This window comes from Dendrobates tinctorius, unplaced genomic scaffold (assembly GCF_039654945.1).
Source record: "Dendrobates tinctorius isolate UK_male_01 unplaced genomic scaffold, ASM3965494v1 ptg000035l, whole genome shotgun sequence".
Classification (NCBI taxonomy): Eukaryota; Metazoa; Chordata; class Amphibia; order Anura; family Dendrobatidae; genus Dendrobates; species Dendrobates tinctorius.
This window is the reverse complement of record NW_027361703.1, coordinates 63,441,695-63,467,565: the sequence shown is the minus strand read 5'-3', so window position 1 is coordinate 63,467,565 and position 25,871 is coordinate 63,441,695. Positions and strand designations below refer to the sequence as shown.

The 25,871-nt window shown below is 41.7% G+C and overlaps 1 protein-coding gene across 1 annotated transcript in view; it reads right to left on the bottom strand.

Annotated features, from left to right (window-relative positions):
- Positions 1-25,871, bottom strand: part of LAMB4 (laminin subunit beta 4) — a 339,109-nt gene that overhangs the window by 120,558 nt on the left and 192,680 nt on the right. The window contains exons 34-37 of the mRNA XM_073573188.1: positions 20,542-20,745; positions 16,010-16,154; positions 3,917-3,976; positions 1,929-2,127 (exon numbers count right to left, since the gene is read on the bottom strand). Of these exons, the coding sequence (XP_073429289.1) occupies positions 1,929-2,127; positions 3,917-3,976; positions 16,010-16,154; positions 20,542-20,745 (608 nt within the window). The remainder of the gene's footprint in view (positions 1-1,928; positions 2,128-3,916; positions 3,977-16,009; positions 16,155-20,541; positions 20,746-25,871) is intronic.

Here is a 25,871-nt window from a genome sequence, read left to right as displayed (position 1 = left end):
CCATGCTGGGCCTAACACCGTCTGAGCCTGCCTCCTGAGACATATATTTTGAATGTGTACGCTATCCATACATGTTATCCGGGGATACGGTACCCTTTCTAACCTTTGTGCAATCACGTGCAATCCATACTGGGCCTAACACCGTCTGAGCCTGCCTCCTGAGACATATATTTTGAATGTGTACGCTATCCATACATGTTATCCGGGGATACGGTACCCTTTCTAACCTTTGTGCAATCACGTGCAATCCATACTGGGCCTAACACCGTCTGAGCCTGCCTCCTGAGACATATATTTTGAATGTGTACGCTATCCATACATGTTATCCGGGGATATGGTACCCTTTCTAACCTTTGTGCAATCACGTGCAATCCATACTGGGCCTAACACCGTCTGAGCCTGCCTCCTGAGACATATATTTTGAATGTGTACGCTATCCATACATGTTATCCGGGGATACGGTACCCTTTCTAACCTTTGTGCAATCACGTGCAATCCATACTGGGCCTAACACCGTCTGAGCCTGCCTCCTGAGACATATATTTTGAATGTGTACGCTATCCATACATGTTATCCAGGGATACGGTACCCTTTCTAACCTTTGTGCAATCATGTGCAATCCATACTGGGCCTAACACCGTCTGAGCCTGCCTCCTGAGACATATATTTTGAATGTGTACGCTATCCATACATGTTATCCGGGGATATGGTACCCTTTCTAACCTTTGTGCAATCACGTGCAATCCATACTGGGCCTAACACCGTCTGAGCCTGCCTCCTGAGACATATATTTTGAATGTGTACGCTATCCATACATGTTATCCGGGGATACGGTACCCTTTCTAACCTTTGTGCAATCACGTGCAATCCATACTGGGCCTAACACCGTCTGAGCCTGCCTGTTTTGAATGTGTACGCTATCCATACATGTTATCCAGGGATACGGTACCCTTTCTAACCTTTGTGCAATCACGTGCAATCCATACTGGGCGTGAGAACGGCTGGCGAGCTGTTAAGCAAGCTACAGCACCTGTCCAGACAAGTACAGGGATTCCCTAGCGAGGAGACTTATTTGATTGTTTTCAATGTTGGGACAGCAATTTTTGGGGAGCACTATACTCTGGAGAATGATAGATGGGGCCCACCATACACTGGAACATTCCAAAGGTGGACATCAGACACTGGAGCAGCATTTACAGGGCCCATTATACACTAGAGCATTAGAAATGGGGCCCATTATGTTTGGAGCATTATTTGGGCCCATAAGACAGTGGAGCTTCATCCATGGGGACCAACATATACTGTAGCATTATGTGGAGCTCATCATATACTGTTTCAAACATTATATGGGACCAATGATTCTGTATGGAGAAATAGATGGGCCTCGTCATGAGATGTAAAAAGTGAGGTATTTTTCATTGTACTATACCGCTATTTATCTGCCGTATCGGAGCATGATGAGTTGTGGTATGTGTTAAAGGGGCGCTCTTTCGCCCAGGGCACATGAAAACCTGCAGCCAGCCCTCCCCCCCACAACTTTAGCCAAATAACCCCCATTTTTCAGTGCGTAACTTATATTATTAAGTTAATTAAGGTTGACAAGCTTAAGTAAGAAGAATTGATGCTTTTGGCATTCAAATGGGCACTGTAGGTGTGTTTCCTGTCCTCCTCTCACTGCCGACTTTTATTCCCCATTGACTTACATTGGGTTTCGTGTTTCGGGACGACCCCGACTTTTCCCTATAATCGGACGATCTTGCTCGACCCGACTTTTGGAAAAGTCGGGTTTCACGAAACGAAACGCGACCCTAAAAAACCAAAAGTCGCTCAACTCTAGTTAATAGCATTTCTGGAAGTGACAAGTCCCCTTAAATGACCTTTTCCACCGAACTGAATCATAACCATAACTTTGACAAGCAAAATCTTACTTCGCATCTTCTGCTCTCTGGGTGAGTTTTTTCACTTCTTCCAGTTGCTTCTGCAAGTTTATATTGTTTTCCTTGTAATCATCACAATATTTTTTAATTTTATTTAACATGCTAATTAAATCATAAGGAGCAGCTGGAAGCTTAATAGCAAGAATCGCATTTGCTATATTCTCTATTTCTTCTGCGCCTATAGTGCCATCTGAAAAGAGAACATCAGGTCAGTACGTCATGGAGTTTTATTATTTTCTTCCTATGTTGTTTCTGCTCTGCTTTATCAAACAATTCACTAAATAGGCTTTTTCAATAAGAATACACTGAATCGAAAAAATATACTGAATCGTTGTATAAGTCACATCAATAAGTGTTTCTTTGTTATTTACATTCCTTGTTCAATTGCTTTTTATTTTATTTTTAAGTAGACATTTTCTTTTTTGCCTATAAAGGTGATAATATGGTATTAGTGATGTGAGACTACTTCCTCCAGAATCATTACATTATTAAATCTATCTCCAGGTTTACCAGTCGCTAGAAACTATTGCAAACTTTTGGGTGAATAATAATATTACAATTTACAACCTGTGGGTGAGATATTATATTGCATACATGTTTGTAGACCAAAATCACGAATGGAATCAAAATTTAGAAAAAATAAGGGAAAGAATCCCACTTCTGCTGTGTTTTTGAGTCACTCACTACTGGTTTTGGCTTAGGCTACCGTCAAACAACCATATTGTAGCTCATCTGAGTGAATCGTGTCGATTATGCAAATTACACTCTGATCAGAGTTTGATCAGAGAGTGAGTTCATCCCTCAGATGAACTAAAATAGAAAAAAAATGTCTCCATCTTCTCCATTGTGTCAGTCTGTGGAAATTGAACTGCACTCAGATGGTATCCGAGTGCAGTCTGATGTTTTCCATGCACTCACTGACCAGAAAGATTATTTTTCCAGCTCAAAAGTCTGTTTACCCATTGTTTTCAATGGGGTTTTGGTTCAAGTACATTTCTGGTACCCAAACTGAACTTTGGAATAAAGTTCGGGTCGGGTAGCAGAACTCGAACTTGAACTGGTCTGCTCATCCCTAGTAAAATGATGAAAAAGCTTGGTGGCAACTGATGCATTTTTGCATCAGTTTTGCTATTAGTTCTAATCCAATGAAAAGCATCACTTTAAAATAAGCCGAGCTTGATTCAAGGATATATGTGAACCCATTGATGAACTGTTTCAAGGGGGCTGCGGCACTCCTGTGAGTGCCATGTCATCTTCATTCTTTATATTGGTTCATACTGCAAATGCTGTGCTGAAGGATGTGCTTAATATTGAAGCAGTGTCCTACGCACTTGAGTATAATCAATCAGCTGCACTACAAAAAGTCTCCGATTATTCTAGCTACATGCATATGTGCACAGAGTAACCATCCTAGTGCTGAAGTGAAATAAATACACTTTTACTAGCTTTTCATGCCCTTCTATGGAGAAATGGATAAGTACATTGATACTTTATCTAGTTTAAATTTCTTGCCTAACAATTATGGAATATATAAAGTTAGTTTTTGCTAAGGAGTGTAAACGTGTCGTTGAGTTAGGAGGATTGCACACTGCACTTGATTTTTTGGTCCATTGACTTCTTAAAAATCATCTAATATACAAAGTGTAAAAATTCAAATGTGAAATGAATGCAGATCTGTCCCCAGATTTCATAATTCAAACCCTCATACAATATTAAACACATTTTGCTGACCTGATGAGGTTGGTGGCATAGCGGCACACATAATGCTTACATGTCTGTGTTACTAAAAGAACCGTAGCAAAGGAAAATACCTCCACAATATGCATCTAAAAATTGTAGGTTGAATATGGCCAATAGCAGGCTTTTTATTTAGCAGCGAGTATAAGGCCTTAACATAAAACTGCCTTGAAGCATAGTAATACTATAGGATTATTTAAGCATTTTACAACTGTCAAGTGTTTGTTCTAGATCATTCTTACCAACTTCCATTGGCGTCTTGCCTCCAGTCTTTCCCCGGCATTGGTAGGCAGGCACACTGTCTATAAATAATTAACCAGTGAAACAAGAATTAAGTAAATATTTACTAATGACTTTATAATGATGAAATTAACATAGAGTTTGCATAACTGGCTCTGTATTCACCAGGAATGTATGTTGATCATTTGTTTTACTGGCTAAAAAGATTTTTCTTATACATTAGTCGTCAATAATATCAGCTCCTTCTTGACATCCTCTGCATATACAGTCATAGAATCATAGAATGGTAGAGTTGGAAGGGACCTCCTGGGTCATCTGGTCCAACACTCTGCTCAAAGCAGGATTCGCTAAATCACCCCAGACAGATGTCTGTCCAGCTTCTGTTTGAACACTTCCATTAAAGGAGAACTCACCACCTCTCGTGGCAGCCTGTTCCACTCATTGATCACCCTGTCAAAAAAGTTTTTTTTAGTATCTAATCTGTCTTCTCCCATTCAGTTTCATCCCATTGCTTCTAGTCTTTCCTTGTGCAAGTGAGAATAAAGATGATCCTTCTACAATGTGACAGCCCTTGAGATATTTGTAGACAGCTATTAAGTCTCCTCTGAGTCTTCTTTTTTGCAAGCTAAACATTCACAAATCCTGCAACCTTTCCTCATAAGACAGGGTTTGCAGACCGGTCACCATTCTGGTCGCTCTTCTGTGAACTTGCTCCAATTTGTTGATGTCTTTTTTAGAATGTGGTGCCCAAAACTGGACACAGTTTTCCAGATGAGGTCTGACCAAAGAGGAGTAGGGGGGCACAATGACTTCACATGATCTAGACTGTATGCTTCTGTTAATACATCCCAGAATTGTATTTGCCTTTTTTGCTGCTGCATCACACTGTTGACTCATGTTTAGTTTATGATCTATTAGTATACCCAAGTCTTTTTCACATGTGCTGCTGCTTAGCCCTATTCCTCCCATTCTTCGCAGGGAGCACAATGTGATCAGCAGTCCAAAATCTGACATGTCTGATCGACATCTCTCCCATCCATCAATTGGCTGGCACCGCCATACAAAACCGTCGGCCAAACCCTTCAACATCGGCACATTTAGCTGCATGTCCAATGTCTAATGTGTATGGGGTAAGGGCCTTTAAAGTTCTTTTGTCAGCGTGGTGGAGAGGGCAACACTATATTACGATTGGTATTTCAATGTTATGGCTGATCAATATAAATATTTATCATGGCCTTATTGTTATCATTTCTTTTCATTTTATTTAATCAAATTATGGTACAATCCTTGGTCTATTTCTGTTTTTATCATTTTTTACCAAGCTATTCATTAAATGATGAGTTTATGTATTTATTCTATATATTGTAATAGTAACAATTTAAAGATTCACACAGTTCCAACCCACAAAATTATTGACTCTCATCATGGAAAGGTAATATTATCGAATTGTGCCAGAAAAGTACAATTTCTTTCCGTGCTTTGCCCTCTCACTATCAGCATGACAGCGTATGGCGAATACGGCTTCTTACCTTGCAACCTCCATTTCTGAACCCAACCGTACCAATGTTCCACCTCCTTTTCAATAAAAGCACTACAATTTAATTTCTTTGGATAAATTTTGGCCACAGCGGCCAAGTTTATTAACAAACAGTAACATATAACCATAAATATACATACAATCGGTGTGTAAATATGAGAGAAGGGTTTCTGGAGCTAAAAGATCTGTCTTAATATCTGGAAAAACAAATGAACCTCCACTACCATGTTACCCTCAGACGTCCATAACCAGCTCGAGGGCACCGTACATCCCATTCTGGGAAGACTAACCACCAAAAGCTCTCGGAGTAAAACCAGAGCCCATACCCAAATGCCAGATCAACCCCACACAATTTCAAACTATCTGGAATTTACAATTCCTTCCCAGGGCCAATCAGCATCAACTCCAAGAACGCAACCCCCCGCCATCCTTGCCACTGTGACGAGAACAAACACCAAATAAGTATACATGTATGCAAAACCTATCAACAAAATTCTCATCGTATTGTATTTTTTTAATTTTATTTTTATACCACCCCTGCCCCCGAGCTGAATATGAAACCCCAAGAAGGGAAGGGTGGGCGGGTCTTCTCGTCCTGGTTCGTCAGGCTGGAATGGGGATTTTCCCGCACTTTCCCCAACTACCCCTCCAGCCCCCCCAACAACTCCTCCCCTATTCCCCCCAACCAAACACTTCTTCCCCCTTTGCATTCAGGTTTGAAACTTCCCCAGCCAATCGCAGTTATGGGGGGCTTTCATCTAACTGCGCCCTACTCCCACCCCCATCTTGACTGCGTATGGCGAATACTGCTTCTTTCCTTTCAACTTCCATTCTGATCCCAACCGTACCAACGTTCCACCCCTTTTTAAATAAAAACACTACAATTTAATTTCTTTGGATAAATTTTGGCCACAGCGGCCAAGTTTATTAACAAACAGTAACATATAACCATAAATATACATACAATCGGTATGTACATATGAGGGGAGGGTTCTTGGAGCTAAAAGATCTGACTTAATATCTGGCAAAGCAAATGAACCTCTACCACCATGTTACCCTCATCTGTCCATCACCAGCTCGAGGGCACCGTACATCCCGTTCCGGGAAGACTAACCACCAAAAGCTCCCGGGATAAAGCCCCGTCCAGAGCCCATACCCAAGTGGCAGATCAACCCCACACAATTTCAAACTGCCTGGAATTCACTTACAATTCCTTCAATCAGCGTCAACTCCAAGAACCCCACCCCCCACCAACCACAAACAGCCCCGACCACCTCAGGCTCGTGAGTGCCCCGACGCCACTAATGCTCTCTCAATTCCTTCCTGCAATATCAAAGCCCACAAATCAATACCTATCGCGTTTAAATGAACCCCATCCTCCAACGAGAAATTTCCAACCCCCGATTCCAATTCAAAATGCCTGACGTTTAAACCCCCATTCCTGGTTACAAAACTCGATACTGCCCTATTTAATTTCACCCTAGCCCTATTAATCCTTTTCAAAGATCTAGCCGCCCTCCATTTTTGTCTAGGTACAATATCCGACCACACGATCAACACGCCAGGAAAAGATGCCCACAGCCGTAGCAAGTCAAAACGTATGTGTCATGATCCATGCTGGATCAGGACTGATAAAAAGCACAGGTAACCTTTTTTTTTTCTTAAGCTGTGGTTAAGTTTGGTTTTTGCCCCCCCAGTGGCCATTAGGATTATTGCACTGTGGTGTCTTTTGTTCTAAATTTGCCCCCGGTGGTGGTTAGCGTCATTGCACTCTGGTTTCTTTAGTTAGTGCCCATGATTACAATGCAGGTGTGATTGCTCTGGCTCTGCTGTAAAAGAGTCACAGGTGTTGCAATCAGTGTTGGTGATAGTGTTCATTTCAACCATCCTTGGTGGAGGAAGGAGCTGGAGAGCGTTCCTTGCAGCACTGTCTTAGCCCTGGTGTGGAAGGAGTCAGAGGGGATTTCCTTGTAGGTCTGACAGAGCTTGGTGGCAGCTATTCAGGAGGAGAGCTGCATTCTAGTGCCAGGAGCAAGAGCAACAGAGTAAAGCTAAGTGGTGTTTCCCTGTTTGTGTTTTTCCTTAGTGTGTATTAGTACAGCGGTGGGGCCAGTGCCTGCGCCACCCAGCTCCCTAGCAAGGGATAGGGGTAGGGTGTGCTAGGGCGACAGGTTCCTGATCGGCGCCCGGTGCGGAACCGGCATAGGGAACGTTAGGGACGCTGACTCAGGGGAGTGCAGGAGGACTCCACGTCCCCTTTCCCTATCACAGGGCCCACTGTTGTAACTGTTTCCCCTTTCCCCGTGTCTTGTTGTTTTAGTTACTGGCCTGCGTGCCGTGTCACACAGGACAGTATCACGTGCCACGTCTTGTAGTTTCAGTTACCGGCCTGCGGGTCGCGTCACACAGGACGGGTCATCGTGACAGTATGTCCCTAATTGATTCCCTAACATGCCTAGCCTCTAAATTATTCCCACCCATATGCATAAGCAGAATGTCGGGTGATGTATCCAAATGAGCGGCTCTGCAAAACTCAGTTAGGACCCTACTCCATACCATTCCTCGAAATCCCAACCATCGAATCACCACCTGCTCCCTACTAAAACCCAGTTGCCTACCGTCTGGCCTTACGTCAGCCCGCAGCACCCCCAATGCACGAACGAATGTCCGAAGATCCAGGATAACAATGGGTAACCACCTGAAAATATATAGCAACAATCAATTTCAAACCAATCCCTAACATTCTACAACTTTAATTAATGATGCACTTAAACCAAGACTATCAGCTTCCGAAGCAGCCCCGATCCTAAAAGAATGTGACCCATACATTCCCGGGGTAAGGCCCAACTCCTGCAAGCCCCTCTTTAAGACCGCAATAAACTAGAAACAAGACAAAAATGCCCCCCTGCATGACACAACAGTGGGCCCACTCTCCCTGACCACACATTCCAATAAGCTTCCAAACACCTTTGTGGGCACATCAATGAACCCCTCAACCCTCACTAATACACTAATACCTCTACCCAATTGATCAGTTTTTGAACTCCTTATCCAAAATACAATGCCTCCCACCGAAAAATCCATATCTTCCGCCAGCAAGCCCCCAGCCCTGTCTCTGCTGCAAGAAACAATTTTGCCAATCCACATCACCCTAAAAGACTAAAGAGAACGCGAGCCTAAATAATGTCAATTCAAAATTGGAGCAACAAATCCCCTCTAAAATGCAGCCCAACCTTTCCATCACACTGAACGAGATTGGTCTACGCTTATCAAAACTCCGATTGCCCCTTCTAAAACCCCTTAACGCCTGTTTACCCAAAAATTTCTTTGTCACATCCACCGAACATTGCAACTTAAAACCAAATGCCAAACCGGCAATGAATTTATTCACCTTCGAAACTGACCAACCCGTTTCAGCCGCATGACCAATTAAAAACAACACTGCAAACGTCTTATCCTCCTCTGACTCAACCAAGCCCCACCGCGACACACAGCTTTGCCATACCCACCACAATGATTCATATGATGATCAAGTCTGGCTCATCACCGACTCCCGAATCAACCTTCATGCTGGTCCAAAAACACCTGCCACAGATGCGAAGGGCATTCCACTCCCGAGAGCTCCGCTCCTGGCATCAACTCCCGGAAATGTTCCCACTGGAAACGAGACAATGCATCCGCAATTGAGTTTTGCATACCTGGTACATGTACTGCCGAAATCCAAGCATTCAGCTCAAAGCACCTGAGAACCAATACTCTAACCAACTTGATCACCGGGGGAGAAGAAGCTGACAAGCTGTTAATCACTGACACCACACTCATATTGTCGCAATGAAACCTAACTCTCTGGTTCGCGAACATGTTACCCCAGACTGAGACGACCACGACAATTGAGAACAATTCCAACAAAGCTGGGTTTTTTGTAAGGCCCATCTTCTTCCATGTCTCCAGCCAAGTTCCAACACTCAACCTTCCCTTATAATAGGCCCCATAACCAGGCCCGCCGGCTGCATCCGTGTAAATCTCACAGTCAAAGTTGTTCAAGATCTCATGCTGCATCAAAAACTGACCATTATAACTTCCCAAAAAATGCTGCCAGACAATCAAATCCTCCCTATGCTCCTTATTCAAGCGAATGAAATGGTGCGCAGCCCACACCCCTGCTGTCGGCAAAAAATTAGGCCCAAAATTCCGCAAAACCATTCTTGATAACCTTAGCCTTTGCCTGATCTGGGTACCTACTTAGAAAGGGGGCCAGCTCTTGAAGTCTCACCGGGCTCACCCCCTTGACTGGCACCCACAGAGGGCTTTCCCTTACCTTTTTTGAAACATTTAGAAGCTCTATGGGAGCTCCTGTTACAATGGGAACATACGTGTTTAAACTTACAGCTGTTTCCATATTTGCACTGGACGTCATTAAACTGCCAGCATGTTCCCGATTTTTCCTTAGTTCCTGGTGTCCCCTGACTACCGCCCCCATGTCCCGCCTGCTGGATGACGCTACCTCGGCTCCCATGAAAGGCGTGCCCATACCTGGTTGGGGCCATAACCTTCAGCCAAAGCCCAATGTCTTTCTGATCCCATTTAATCTCTGACCGCACCGCCTTCCTCTGCTGAAACTGCTCATCATACAGTAGCCATGTCTGACCCCTGAATGTCCGATGCGCCTCCCCTATCGCATCCAGATAGCAAAACAAACCCAAGCAATTCTCAGGAAACTTTTTGCCTATGCCACTCGCCAAAATCACAAATGCCTGCAACCAGTTTACAAATGTCTGTGGAATCAACCTCCACATCCGTTTTCCTTCCTCCTCTCTTACTATCATCTTTTTTTCCTATCCAAATTAAAATTTTTCCAGAGGGAGGAGGGAGAATATCTCCACATACTCATCTCACCAAATCTTTTCTTTCACCTCTTTTTTTAAATGGGCTCCCAGAGGCCCCTCAAAACACATACACCTCACCCTTTGCCCTGTCATCCAGCTTCACCATATCCCCTTTATCCAACTGGGCCAGTATCCAACTGGGCAGCATATTGTCCCTTTGCCGTTGCCTGCCCACTGACCCCGGCTGTCTAGCACTCCTCCTTGATGGCACCCTGGCAGGCACCTCGCCCAGGGAAACTGCCACATATGCCACCTCTGGATCCTTCTCCAACGATGTCACCACTGCTGCCTCCTCACTCGTCACCCGCTGATGTACTACCAACCGACCGTGGCCAGCACTGCTGTCCCTGCACCCCACAGACTCGCCGTGGTCCCGCGATGCTAGCTGCACTTCCAGTGCAGGCCTCACTTCCTGTGCGGCCTGTACTTACGGCGCGGTGTTAGGTCCTCACTGTCCCGCACCCACAGGCCAGCTGAACGGATTTCTGCCGGAGTGGGCACGGCGGGGAGGTATCACACCACCGTGCTCGGTGTCCGCAGGGTCCCTGGAGGGCCTGGTCCTCCTGCCCCTGTAACTCGGACCAGATTCCTTTGCAGCCCCGATGAGAGAGGACAGCTGGGCTTCTAGCCATCCTCCCCTCCTGGATCGTGCGACCTCCTAAAGCCGGGCCATAAGCGTCCCCATGGAATCCATAAGGTTTTGTTTTTTTTTGGCAGGTGATGATGTGAGTCTTCTCGTCCTGGTTCCTCAGGCTGGAATGGGGATTTTCCCGCACTTTCCCCAACTACCCCTCCAGCCCCCCCCAACAACTCCTCCCCTATTCCCCCCAAACAATCACTTCTTCCCCCTTTGCATCCAGGTTTGAAACCTCCCCAGCCAATCGCAGTCATGGGGTGCTTTCATCTAGCTGCGCCCTATTCCCACCCCCTACTTTATTATGGCTATTGCACCTATAAAACCACCTATAAACATTAGATTAAGATGGACCAAGTGAGCTCATTATGGTAGTAGCAACCAACAATCTGATTTACATGTTGCCTCCCGGATCTCATAACTGAGAGCTGCTAGATAACTTTTGTTTGATTGAATGACATCACTTTTCCTTCCATTTGCATTCTATTATTTTACAACATTTTTGCTGTTTCTTATTGATATTTATAGTTAACGGGTAAAAAAATAAGCTTTAAATTTAGTTTGAGTAGCGCTTCACATGTTGCATCTTTAAAATAGCTAATTTTTTGTGCACAGTTGTATCTTGTTGGCCATTTCATACTGACATTGACCAGTAAGTGCTTCCATCAGTTTGAAGAAGAAAGCACTCTCTGCCCTGTGTTCCTTATCTTCCCATGTGCTCCTTTTCAGATGGCGGCACCAAGCGCCTTGGTCCCAAAAAATTGAATGCAAGTAATGACGTACTATTGGACTATTGGCTATCTACCACACTTGGATCCTTCAGACGGAACCTGAAAACCCATCTCTTCAGGAAAGCCTACAACCTGCAATGATCTCCGCTGCCCCCTCACCACTACTGGAGCCACCGCCTCACCATCACTGAAGCTGCTGCAACCCCCCCAACCTACTGTCTCCTTCCCCACCATCCTGCAGAATGTAAGCCCGAAAGGGCAGGGTCCGCTCTCCCCTCTATATCAGTCTGTGATTGTTAGTTTGTTTACTTTAAGTGATATCTGTAATTTGTATGTAACCCCTTCTCATGTACAGCACCATGGAATCAATGGTGCTATATAATTAAATATTAATAATAATAATAATAATAATAATAATAAATTTAAAAAAACTTTGCATAAGTATTTAATCATATTGATCATTAGATATATATGATTCAAAAAATACATTATTAAAAGAAAAAAGCCATCCAGTAATCGTCTATTACTGTAATGGCTGCATGGAGGTGCCTGTTCAACTTTGTTAATCTGTTCCTAAATATGCTTTCTAATTCTCAGGTCACAGTCTGCTAGTTCCCACTAGTGTCTGTCCATCCCTAACCTCCTTGCCGAAATTTGCCTTGTCAGTCTTTACATTAGCCAGATATGCCAGCACCTGCTTTGCCAGTCCGTCCTGTCTTTTTCACATGTGCTGTGGCTTAGCCCTATTCCTCCCATTCTGTATATGCTTTTTTCATTTTTATTGCCCAGATGTAGTACTTTGCATTTTTCCCTGTTAAAAACCATTCTGTTAGTTGCTGCCCACTTCTCCAGTTTATTTATATCTTTTTGAATCCTCTCTCCCTCTTCTCTAGTATTAGCTATCCCTCCTAGCTTTGTGTCATCAGCAAATTTAATCAGTTTACCCGCAATTCCTTCATCTAAATCATTGATAAAGATGTTGAACAATACAGGGCCCAGGACAGAGCCCTGTGGTACCCCACTTGAGACATTCTTCCAACTGGATGTGCAGCCATTTACGACCACTCTTTGGGTCCGATCACTAAGCCAGTTATGAATCCACCTAACAGTTGCCTTGTCCATTCCATACTTAGTCATTTTTTCAATAAGGATTGTATGAGATACTTTGTCAAATGCTTTGCTGAAGTCAAGATATACTATATCTACAGCATTTCCTTGATCCACCCAATCAGTGATTCCGTCATAGAAGGAAATTAAGTTAGTCTGACATGACTTATTAGTTACAAACCCATGCTGACTCTGTTTAATCACTTCATTCTTATCCAGGTACTGACATACATGTTGTTTAATAATTTGTTCAAAGATCTTTCCTGGTATAGAAGTCAGACTCACCGGCCTATAGTTGCCTGGGTCCACCTTCTTCCCCTTTTGAAGATAGGAACAACATTTGCTCTTCTCCAGTCTTCTGGGATTTCTACTGTTCTCCAAGAATTTAAAAAGATTATGGAGAGGGGTTCAAAAATTTCTTCTGCTATCTCCTTCAGTACTCTGGGGTGTAATTCATCTGGACCTGGAGACTTGAATTCATTTAGGTTAGCTAAGTGTTTCCTCACTATCTTCCTGTTTATAGATATCCTGGATTATTCTATACCCTTAATAGGACAGTGAAGAACAGTTGATGTTACGTTTCCTTTCTGAGAGAAAACAGATGCAAAATAGGAATTTAAAAGTTCGGCCTTCTCAACATCCTGTCTTACCATTTCATCATTTTCATCCTGTAAAAATCCTATAGCATCTTTGACTTTTCTTTTATTTTTGACATATCCCCAAAATCCTTTATTATTGCTTTTGACATCTCTTGCAAGCCTCAATTCATTTTCAGCTTTAGATAATCTGATTTGTGCCCTGCAGGTTCTGCAGACAGCATTATATTCTTCTTTAGATATGCCTCCCTCTTTCCATTTTATAAACATTTTTTTCTTCCTTTTTAGCATGTGCTTAAGTTCTGTGTTCATCCATCCTGATTTCCTTAAATGCTTCCTATTCTTCCCTCTTTTCGGAATTGTTAACAATTGTGCTTTGAGAATTTCATTTTTCAAGATTTCCCATCCTTCCTGGACATTTTTGTCTTTAAGGATATCCAGCCATTGGATCCCTCCAATTCTCTTTCTGAATCCCTTAAAATCTGCCTTTCTGAAATCTAACCTTGACGTCTGAGTCTTCACAGGTCTTCCTCCTCTAGTTATCCAAAATTCTAAAATAGCATGGTCGCTACCTCCTAGGGTCCCAGCCACTTTTACCTCCTCAACCATTTCCTCCCTGTTTATAAGGATTAGATCCAAGGTAGCAGTTCCCCTTGTTTTCTCCCCTACCTTTTGGAAGATAAAGTTGTCAGCAAGAGAGGATAAGAATTTCCTTGACCTGTTAGTTTTGCCTGAGAGAGATTCCCAACAAATGTCTGGATAGTTGAAATCTCCCATGACAACTATGTCATATTTTTTGGAGAACTTGGCCATTTGATGCATAAAGAGTTCATCCATATCTTCAGCTTGCACAGGCGGCCTGTAGTAAATGCCTACAATGGTGTCCTTTCCATTGTTCTGTCCTTGTATTCTTACCCAAACAGTTTCCACAGAACTCCCAGTCTCTGAAGCTTCGATCTCTGTGCAGATATACGCGTTTCTAACATACAATGCGACACCTCCTCCTCGTTTATCAAGTCTCTTTCTTGCAAATAAGTTGTATCCTTCTAGTCTTGTATTCCAATCATGTGTATCGTCCCACCAAGTTTCAGTGATTCCAATTACATCATATTTCTTTTCCTGTGTTAGTAGTTCCAATTCTCCTTGTTTGTTGCCCATGCTTTGTGCATTAGTATAGAAACATTTTAGTTTGTGATTGGTTTCTCTTTCTCCAATTTTTTTATTAATTAGATTCTTTTGTCTTTGTTCTTCCTTTCCACTTCTAATAGCAGAGTTCTCAATAGCATTTGTCAGGTGTATGGCTTTTTCTGGTCTTTTGCTTCCCTTCCCATGTTGTTCTAGTTTAAAGCTCTCCTTACAAGTGTAGCAAGCCGACTTCCAAATGCATGTTTTCCAGTCTTCGTAAGGTGCACCCCATCTCTAGCAAGCAGTCCATCGTAAAGGTAATTCACTCCGTGATCCATGAATCCAAATCATTGCTGACGGCACCATCGACGTAGCCAGTTGTTCACCTGCAGAATCTTATTCCACCACGTTGTTCCATGGCCATCCACTGGGAGGATGGAAGAGAAGACCACCAGCGCTCCCAGTTCTTTCACTTTCTTGCCTAAGTCTTCAAAGTCTCTGCAGATGGTTTCCAGGTCGTTTCTTGCGGTGTCATTTGTCCCCACATGTAGTAACAGGAATGGGTAGTCATCTGTAGGTCTGAAGAGTCCTGATATCCTGTCAGACACATCTTTAATTTTTGCACCTGGAAGACAGCACATTTCTCTTGAAGTTATATCCGGTCTGCAGATAGCGGCCTCTGTTCCTCTCAACAGGGAATCCCCCATGACCACCACTCTCCGTTTGTTCTTCACAACATTTTTCTTTCTCCATCCAGGAGGACTCTGAGGGCGTACAAGGTTGCTGTTTGTGGGCAAAGTCTTATCCTGATGTATTTCTTTATCGTTTTCCTGCGTGAGAGCCCAGTACTGGTTCCTGAGCAGTATGGGTGCTGACTGCCTCCTGATCCTCCTGCTTCTCTGGGTCACATGTCTCCATTCCTCTGTTTCTTCAGGTGCACTTTGAATTTCTTCTCTTTCTGTAACATGAAGAGATCATTCTGCTCTGTCTAAGAACTCTTCCCCTTCCTTAATGATCTTCAACGTAGCTAACCTCTCTTCGAGATTTTGCAACTTTTCCTCCAACAGGGACACAAGCTTGCATTTGTGGCATGTGAAGTTTGGCTTTTCCACTGGTAAGTCTGTGAACATGTAGCAAGAAATGCAGCTCACCAAATGGCTCCTGGCCTCTTCCATATTGAGATTTCTTAAAAACGATGAAAGATGAGCCAAAATTCCGATCTCCTCTTTTCAGCTGCAACAGCCAAAACCCAGTGATCGTTGAGCTCGCGGAGACTCTTCACTTATCCCAGAAGGCACTGGGAATATGCAAATGATCTCCTCAAGACTCTTCCCCTGGTTTTAATATAAACCAGACTCTTCCCCTGGTTTCAAATAGATGGATGACATATTTTCAAATATCCGAGTAACCATAGTACAAACATAACAACAAAATAAATAGATCATATTAAGTCTATATGATACTATACATATCACCTACCCAACAGAAAATCTTTAACATTTTTTATAAGTTCCTTGGAGCGATTTTTGTCAGCTTCTATTCGACTCATTGCTTTGCTTAGTGTTTTATTCAGTCGTGAAGCTTTCAGCTTTGTGTCTTCTGCTAACTGCCTGATATTCGCAATCTGAAAGCAAATTGATATTCTTTTACAAATTGTGCATCTCAATATACTCATTTAACAAAAAGCATCTAAATTAGAGAAACAGTCCTTTCAGATGTTTACTAATGCATATTAGGCCATAATATTGATGCATCAAATTGGAATTTAAAGGGCTTACTGGCTTTAGACAACCCTATCCACACTTGCTGCTCCCAATATTAAGCAAATTTTAAAAGGCACCTCAGTAGGATTATGCACAGTAACCTACAATGTCAGGTCAACACTTTTATACTGATTAAAATATCTTGGTTGATGAAATCCGTCATGTGGTTGTTGTTTAATCTTTATTTTATTTTATATGCTCGTGCTTCGGGGTGTCCTGTGGGGGGTCTTCATGTGGTGCTCTGATTAGGTATTCATATGTATGGTTTCTGACGGGTCACTGATCCCTCACTGACCTGCCCCTAGTTTACATAATGAGTATTATATATACTGCATATTTTGAAAAAAAAATCCTACGTAGTGAGCTCCTCCTTATGTATGAAAATTAGTTGTTCTAAATGAACAACACCTTTATCTGCACCTAAAAGATTAATTTAAGGTAGAACAATTTTAGCTTTTCTGTACTTGTCTATAACAGTAAGGGAAATGTTCCCTAGTGATTTTTCCTGTGACCAACAAATTTTGGCTTTGAAGACTCCTATGCAATTACTGAATATGTATACATGTCTTATTGGCCCTAATTCAAAGTAAATACGAAACTTCTACCATAAAACACTTTGAAAAGTTGCAACATTTTTTAGAAAAAAAAAATCATGGAGTAGCATTTCTGACAAGGTTCATGGAGGTGTCTCCAATGATAAGATGCTATGAATTCATTAAGAGATGTGCCTCTTATTCATGCACGCCCTTCATTAAAGGTTTTTTCCCACAAACAAAGTTCATTATAATCAATAGATCTTGGAATAATAATAATTTCAACAATTGGTTGTGATAAAAAAAATGTTCCTGTGCTGAGATAATCTCTTATAAATTTGCCTCTGCTATGGTTGTATCAGACTGTGCAGGGACATGGTGTGATCATACCACAGCTCTTGGCCAGGGGAGGAAGTAAAAAAGTATACAGAGATTACAGCATGGGATTGCAAATAATTGTTTCTTTGAGTTAGAACATTTTTTAAAAACAGGCAGGGAAATGCTTTACCTAACAAAAAGAATCAGCTGTGATCCTCTGCTGTAATGTCTATTCTCTTTTACTTCCTCCCCTGCCCAGGAGCTGTGGTATGATCAGACCATGTTCCTGTAAGGTCAGACACGGCCATTACACAGTACACAGCAGGGGCACATTTATAAGATTATCTCAGCACAGGAATATTTTTTAAACACATCAGATTGTGGAAATTATTATTATTCCAAGATGTATTGATTAAAATCAACTTTAAAGTTAACTTTATGTGAAAACCACTTTAAGACAGGTGTACAAAACACCAGTCTTAATGAATTGGAACCTCAGTGTTTTAGCCAACAGGATTACTGTGAAATTTTAAACATCTAAGTCTATCTGTAAGGAGGTGGACCCGCTGACATGTTCCCCCTGAAGACATCAATGCTACTGTGGTGTATAATGTGATAAAAGTTTTGTTCTTTGTTATAACAATTGTAATTCCCCTGTGGGCTACAGTAATAACTAATGGCCTCAAGATGTCAATGTCCAGAATGTAGGTGACATTTTCCCAGTAACACAACAGACATAGAGTTAGTTGAGGGTTAACAGCCAACCCTGTTTGACAGGAGAAACTGAGTGTTAGCGACCAGTTCAAGAAGTGATAGGGTCAGTCAGTGTGTGGACAGCAGTGAGCGAAGAACGAGGCCTAGGAGGCTGCTAGGGACAGTGTGAGCCTAATACTTGGGGCAGTGGATTGCTGCAAATACCTGTCCTTGTAGTTCCATCTAAATGGCCTAGAGCAACCTCGAGATGGACGTCGGGAACTAGAGGCACACTCAGCTTATGAAGCTACAGGGAAAGAAGGACACAGACTATATGTGGTGAAAGGTATTGCAATCCAGATATACTGTTAAATGTGAGGAAGACTCCCTAGCACTAGGAAAGCCAGTGAGAGGGAAATGCCACCTATACCGAGAATCAGGGCTGAAGTTGTACCTGTGGGAAAAATGACATCCCGTTGGGCCTTATCCACTGCTTCTGCTTACAAATACTGCAGCACCATGGAACCAATGGTGCTATATAAATAAATAATAGATAATATTACAAGTCTCCAAACCATAATTGATTTACTATGGTGGCAAAATTACCACATATCCACAAAAGGGAATAAGATTGCATAACAGCAGCGACTCATAAATAAATCATGAAAAAACTGGAGAAAATAGAGTCTAAGCTAATTTACAAAAATACCAAACTTTATTAATCATAAAAATAGTGACACAAATGTCATTAGAGCAACAGAGCAACATGTATAATACATATGTGAGCAGACAAAATATAAAGAGGGTACATGTAATTTAAAGTGACCTAAATACCCTAAAAGGTAGCATACACTGCCATCTCAATTGGCACATGCGGGACAAAAATAATATTTATATACTGCCACTAACAAAACAGTCTCAATAAACTGTATGATCCACAAACGTAGTAGGCGTCACACAAAACCCCAGCATCTGTAGCTCTCCCTTAGAGAATAAAGCCTAGTGGTATAAGTAGAAACAGGCAGAGCGCCAGAATGCAGCAGTATGTGAGGAGACCGTTAGGTAGTGGCCGCATACAAACATGTAACAGAAACATGTGAAAAAGTTTAAAATCAATACACAATGCATCAATAGTAAATGGTTACCCGTCATGTGTCCAAGAGGGGAGGGCAGGAAACGCAAACCCCGACGTACGTTTCGATGTGTTAACCTTCCTCAGGACACATAACGGGTAACCATTTACTATTGATGCATTGTGTATTGATTTTAAACTTTTTCACATGTTTCTGTTACATGTTTGTATGCGGCCACTACCTAACGGTCTCCTCACATACCGCTGCATTCTGGCGCTCTGCCTGTTTCTACTTATACCACTAGGCTTTATTCTCTAAGGGAGAGCTACAGATGCTGGGGTTTTGTGTGACGCCTACTACGTTTGTGGATCATACAGTTTATTGAGACTGTTTTGTTAGTGGCAGTATATAAATATTATTTTTGTCCCGCATGTGCCAATTGAGATGGCAGTGTATGCTACCTTTTAGGGTATTTAGGTCACTTTAAATTACATGTACCCTCTTTATATTTTGTCTGCTCACATATGTATTATACATGTTGCTCTGTTGCTCTAATGACATTTGTGTCATTATTTTTATGATTAATAAAGTTTGGTATTTTTGTAAATTAGCTTAGACTCTATTTTCTCCAGTTTTTTCATAAATAAATAATAATAATAATAATAGATACTGCCATTCACAAAGTAAAAGTTTGTTTTTTTATAAACCTTGTGTCCTTTGGATTGATTACTGCCCTGGTTCCAGAAGAAGGATTCCTGGAGTCAGAAGAGACCTGCAGGCCAGAAGTAAGTCAGAAGCACCACATACATAGCAGCACAAAGGGAGTGGGACACACCAAGTCTGTAGCATTCCAGAGCGAGTCGGGACCGAAGCTCGCCCACGACTACCTTGCTTGGGCATCTTACACATCTACTATTGGAAGCAGCGGCATAATTATGGTGGATGCAGAGTCAGACGCAGCTGAGTCCTGGGGCCTAAAGAGACCCTAAAGCCTCTAAGCTCAACGACAGCATTAGAAATGGTAGGTGGTGGGCCCTACATATTTTACAGATTTGGCACTGAGGCCTAGGAGCTACAAGTTACATCTTTGATTGGAAACAACATATATGGGACCTTAGCATTATATATAACAAGGGGATGAAGCCTTGGGGTTGTCCAATGTATATTTCTCTATGATAACTACAATGGCCGTTTAACACCCTCCAGATGCTCTTTACATGCCACAGAGTTTTCAAAAGATCATACTAAAAAATGAGATAAAATTGACACAGTCTTATAAAGTTATCAAGGCAAAAATGTCTATGTCTAGAACATATGTACCCACGTCCTCAGGTGATGTAATGAGGCCAGACGATATAGTGCAATGTGTAAAGATAAAATATAAATCTTTATTTAGATTATCTAAATATCTAATATCTAATCTAAATAAAGATTTGTATTTTATCTTTACACATTGCACTATATCGTCTGGCCTCATTACATCACTTGAGGACGTGGGTACATATATAAAAAAATGAGATGCAAGGCAGTCCATTTTTGATCTCTCCCCTCAGACATTCTATTTTTCATCTATTTAATGCCTTCTTCAGTTCAAACTTTTTTTTTAGTATTTTCTCAATTTTTGTATTTACCTGTTTCTCAGCCTCAAGTAAGTGGATTGCAACTCTCTTTAACTTAGTATCTGTTTCATTTGCTTTATTTATTGCATCTTTGGCCACTTGCATAGCTCCATTACAATTCGGTCCACCACATTTCCTACTTCCAAATTTATCTCGGCATAAAGCTCCTCCACATGGTGCACGATCACACGGAAAGTCCCAGACTGTTCCACAAACCTATATAAGCAAATTACATCCAGATTCTCCATTAAGATACATTTTATGACATAACATTGTTTTCAAACATGAACTCATGGTTCATAATCATGACATGCATAGTTTTTACAAATAAGGTGAAATTCAGAGAAAATGAGTGCAGGCTGATTTATTTATTTATTTTTGCTTTTATATCAATTCTATATTATAACTACATAATGCTTGGGGGGCCTGGGGGTCTTTCTCTTGGCGTTCCACAAGCTTTTCTATGAAAGGGTTAATTAACACCAGCAACGGCTAAATCTCAATAGCATAGCTTTTAGACGATGCTGGGTCTTTCATCCACACCACTCACTTAGTCTAGTAATTACTGTAACTTTCCTATTGCTAGTCTCCATCCCCGGAATTCATATTGCAGATAAGTAATCACTATACTAATCATTGCTTCTACAAAATGTGTTTGTGTAGATTTCAATATAAAGATTATTTATCTATGAGCTGCACATAGGATTTTACAGACTACCCACCCAATATTAGCTGAATTTGTGTCTAATTTTAATTTGAGTAGCACAGATTCAAGGATGAATGGTATAATTACTGTATTTTTGGGATTATAAGACACAGTTTTTTTGCCAAAATATGGGAGGAAAATGGGAGTACGTCTTATAATATGAAGCTAGTCTCCGCCATATTCCTAGATCTCAATCACCGTATGCGCTGCGTCTGTTGGCCATTTTCCCGGAGCCCACGTCAGAGAAATCTACAGGAAAGGGAACTCCTCTAACCAACGGTGACATCTTATGAAAGCCCAGTGCCCACAGCATCGCCCCACTCCTGCTGCCGCAAGCCTCCTGAAGCAGCGGCACTACATCCTGTGACCACAATCTATGCTGTTGCCCCTTCATGTAAGTTACTATTAAAACAGACTATAAGACACACTGCCATTTTGTTCAAAACATTTCTTTTTACTATTCTCCACCCCAAATATTTTTGGGGTGTGTCTTATGGTCCGGTGCATCTTATAGTCCACAAAATACGGTATATTGGACAATCTCATTATTATACCAAAACTACCTGTTACTTCTGTCATATACTGATGGCTCAAAAAAAGCTACCTTAGACAGACATGGCGCAAGCCATTCCATATGGCAGATTCCAGAGAAACCCCAATACCCTTTCACATCTTTACAGGGATCTGGTTTTACAATGTGACCCAGTGGTAAGCTACCATGGAAGGCCTGCCATACACAGTCAGGAAATGTCACCAGGCAGGGACAAAGCAGATAAGTCGCTTCATTTACAAAATCAAGAGGCAAGTGGGTAGTTAGAATCAAAATCAGAATCAAGAGGTCAGTGCAGGGACAAAATCATAAAAAATGATAATAGTCAAAAAAACAAGCCAAGATCAGAAGTCAGGACTGTCCACTGGGAGAATAGCAATGCAAGTTACACTGAAGCAGGTCAGACTAACTGGCAGTAGAGAAAGCAGGATTTCAGGATCTTAAATAGGTTGCAGTCCTGAGATAGGAGATGAGAGCTTCTATTGATGAGATTCTATCTAGATAGGAGGGGAAGGAGGAGGGAGGGGCTCTGCATCTAGCTCCTCCCTAGTCCTATCTACATAGAAATGTATCCATAGCAACCGTCATCTCCTATCTCACTAATGGGAGCATCTGTTTTCACTGAATACAGATTTTACCTCAGAATTGATAATTTTGATCATAACTGATTAATTGTGTCATAGAAAGAAGCAGATTTCTATGATAAGATATGTAACAAAAGTTGCTTATTTTCACGTGTACTATTGATTTATGAAATTAAAATTAAAACAGCAGTTACTCTTTAAAGGGGTTGATGGTCCAAATGGACAAATCTGCACTCACTCTGTGTGACTGCAGACTTATGAATCCCCCCAGCACATGCACTGTGTGGATTTGCCGGTTTCTGAGCCGAGACCAGAGGGTAAGTATGCTTTATACATATTCCCAGCCAGAGCCCGTCCAGTGGGCACAGCCTCATTCCATACACTTGTAAGGAGCAAGTCTGCGCTCTCTAATTGGACACACCCACTGGACGGTCACATCACTAGTCGTGTCGTGGCCTTGCGCAATACAAGTGTATAGGTTGAAGGCCACGCCCACTATGTATTACTCCTAATACCCTTCGGTGCCGGCTCAGAAACTGGTGAATGCCCGCAGCGCACAGTGTGTGAGCTTGGGGATCCATAAACTTATTGACTTGAACTGCTCAACCACTTTAACTCTATGTCTCCCAGTATGGGTGGGACTATAAGTCATAGAGAACACAAAACTAGAACTGTTACCCCTCATCATCAATAATGAGAGCACCGCCTGGTGACAGAAGCAGAAGCAGTAAGGGCAAGTGCTGATGTTAATGTCGCAATACCCTACCAAAAGCATTTAATCACATTAAAGTTCCCCCAATTATGCACAAGATCAGCTGCTTGTCCGCATAATTTCCAATGCAGCCTTGGATAATCAGAGCTGTATTTTGCAATACTTATTAGACAATAAAACCATTCTGTTTGCTTCTTTATGATTTATACAACATAATTCATGACTTTGCTCTTATCTCTCCATGCATGGCAGCTTCTCCTTCAATGTGCTAATAAGCCTTTTTTTCTGCCAGTCTGTTTTTTTTTTTTTTTTACAAATCTTTTATTGCAGTTTGGATAACTAAACCTGTTGCTTGGCCCCATTAAAATAGAAACACTTATGCTCACCTACGGTGCTGTCTTCGTACTAGCGGTGTTGGCACTTGCATTCCCGGGCTCACATGAGGATGCAATGACACATGAGCCCTGAACCCAATCAGCTCTGGCGTTAATGTCCTCACCTTCGGACCAATCGAACATAGAGAGGACGTCAGAGAGCAGCCATAGCCCTAACTTCCTGGTGATGTTCAATATGTCCGAAGGAGGGGACATTAACGCCAGCGCTGATTGGGGCAGGGCTCGTGTGATATCACAACCTCACGTGAGCTCAGGAAATACGAGTGCTGACACAGCTGGAGCAGCGCCAGCACCGGAAGTGAGTATAGGTGTTTTTATTTTAACAGGGCTCAACATGAGGAATGAGAAGGAATTGTCCAAAAATATCCTTTTTCAATCTTCTATTTTATTCTTATTAACACTCTTTAGCTGTAAATAAGGAATATGTTCCTTATCATCCAAATCCTGATTTATGATCAGTTTTTAATACTGGAAAATTTGAAAACCCAAGACAAGTGAGGCCCTCTATCGCTTTAATACCTTTAAATTTCTATCTCTCATATAGAAAATTGGGAATGACGTTAAAAATAATCCTTTCATCAAGCTGTTCAAAACCCATGTATGGTCCTTTACAATTTGACAAACATTAATGGAAGGTGGGCATCCAATTGCGGGCATGATCTACCCTTGTCTCCTTGCCACCATCGAGCCAAATTTCTAACATCACTGCTTATGGTACATAAGTAAATTTGGAAGATATAAGATATCATGAGCGACTCTTCTCCTGCCTCATTTCCACAGATATTTTAAAAAGGTTTGTAAATTGTAACAAATTAATAATTTTACAAATTGACTAAATGTCAAGCAGGTGAACCTTTATAAAATTTGGGGTACAACCAACATCTTGATTGCATTTATCTTTGCTATCCAAGAATGTTTCAATTTAACTACATGTAAGAGATCTTCAACATTTTTAAGAAGGGTCTTCTGGTTACAAGAGACATCTCTCTCTTCTAATACTCAATACAGTACAAATAAATACTCTCCTTTCATACTCAATACAGTAATACATATTATACTCAATCGCATTTCATTGTCTCCCCTATATAAGGGTGAGTTGTTTTCAATATTTTTAGGTGAATCCCAATGATGTCAGCAAGATCTGGGATGACCATAGAATCATAGAATCATAGAATCATAGAATCGTAGAGTTGGAAGGGACCTCCTGGGCCATCTGGTCCAACCCCCTGCTCAAAGCAGGTTTCGCTAAATCATCCCAGTCAGATGTCTGTCCAGCCTCTGTTTGAAGGCTTCCATTGAAGGAGAACTCACCACTTCTCGTGGCAGCCTGTTCCACTCATTGATCACTCTAACTGTCAAAAAGTTTTTTCTAATATCTAATCTGTGTCTCCTCCCATTCAGTTTCATCCCATTGCTTCTAGTCTTTCCTTGTGCAAATGAGAATAAAGTTGATCCTTCTACAATGTGACAGCCCTTTAGATATTTGTAGACAGCTATTAAGTCTCCTCTCAGTCTTCTCTTTTGCAAACTAAACATTCCCAAATCCTGCAACCTTTCCTCATAAGACAGGGTTTGCAGACCGGTCACCATTCTGGTCGCTCTTTTCTGAACTTGCTCCAGTTTGTTGATGTCTTTTTTAAAATGTGGTGCCCAAAACTGGACACAATATTCCAGATGAGGTCTGACCAAAGAGGAGTAGAGGGAAATAATGACTTCACGTGATCTAGACTGTATGCTTCTGTTAATACATCCTAGAATTGCATTTGCCTTTTTTGCTGCTGCATCACACTGTTGACTCATATTCAGTCTGTGATCTATTAGTATACCCAAGTCTTTTTCACATGTGCTGTCACTTAGCCCTATTCCTCCCATTCTATATATGCTTTTTTCATTTTTATTGCCCAGATGTAGTACTTTGCATTTCTCCCTGTTAAAAACCATTCTGTTAGTTGCTGCCCACTTCTCCAGTTTATTTAAATCTTTTTGAATCCTCTCTCTCTCTTCTCTAGTATTAGCTATCCCTCCTAGCTTTGTGTCATCAGCAAATTTAATCAGTTTACCCTCAATTCCTTCATCTAAATCGTTGATAAAGATGTTGAACAATACAGGGCCCAGGACAGAGCCCTGTGGTACCCCACTTGAGACATTCTTCCAACTGGATGTGCAGCCATTTACGACCACTCTTTGGGTCCGATCACTAAGCCAGTTATGAATCCACCTAACAGTTGCCTTGTCCATTCCATACTTAGTCATTTTTTCAATAAGGATTGTATGAGAGACTTTGTCAAATGCTTTGCTGAAGTCAAGATATACTATATCTACAGCATTTCCTTGATCCACCCAATCAGTGATACCGTCATAGAAGGAAATTAAGTTAGTCTGACATGACTTATTA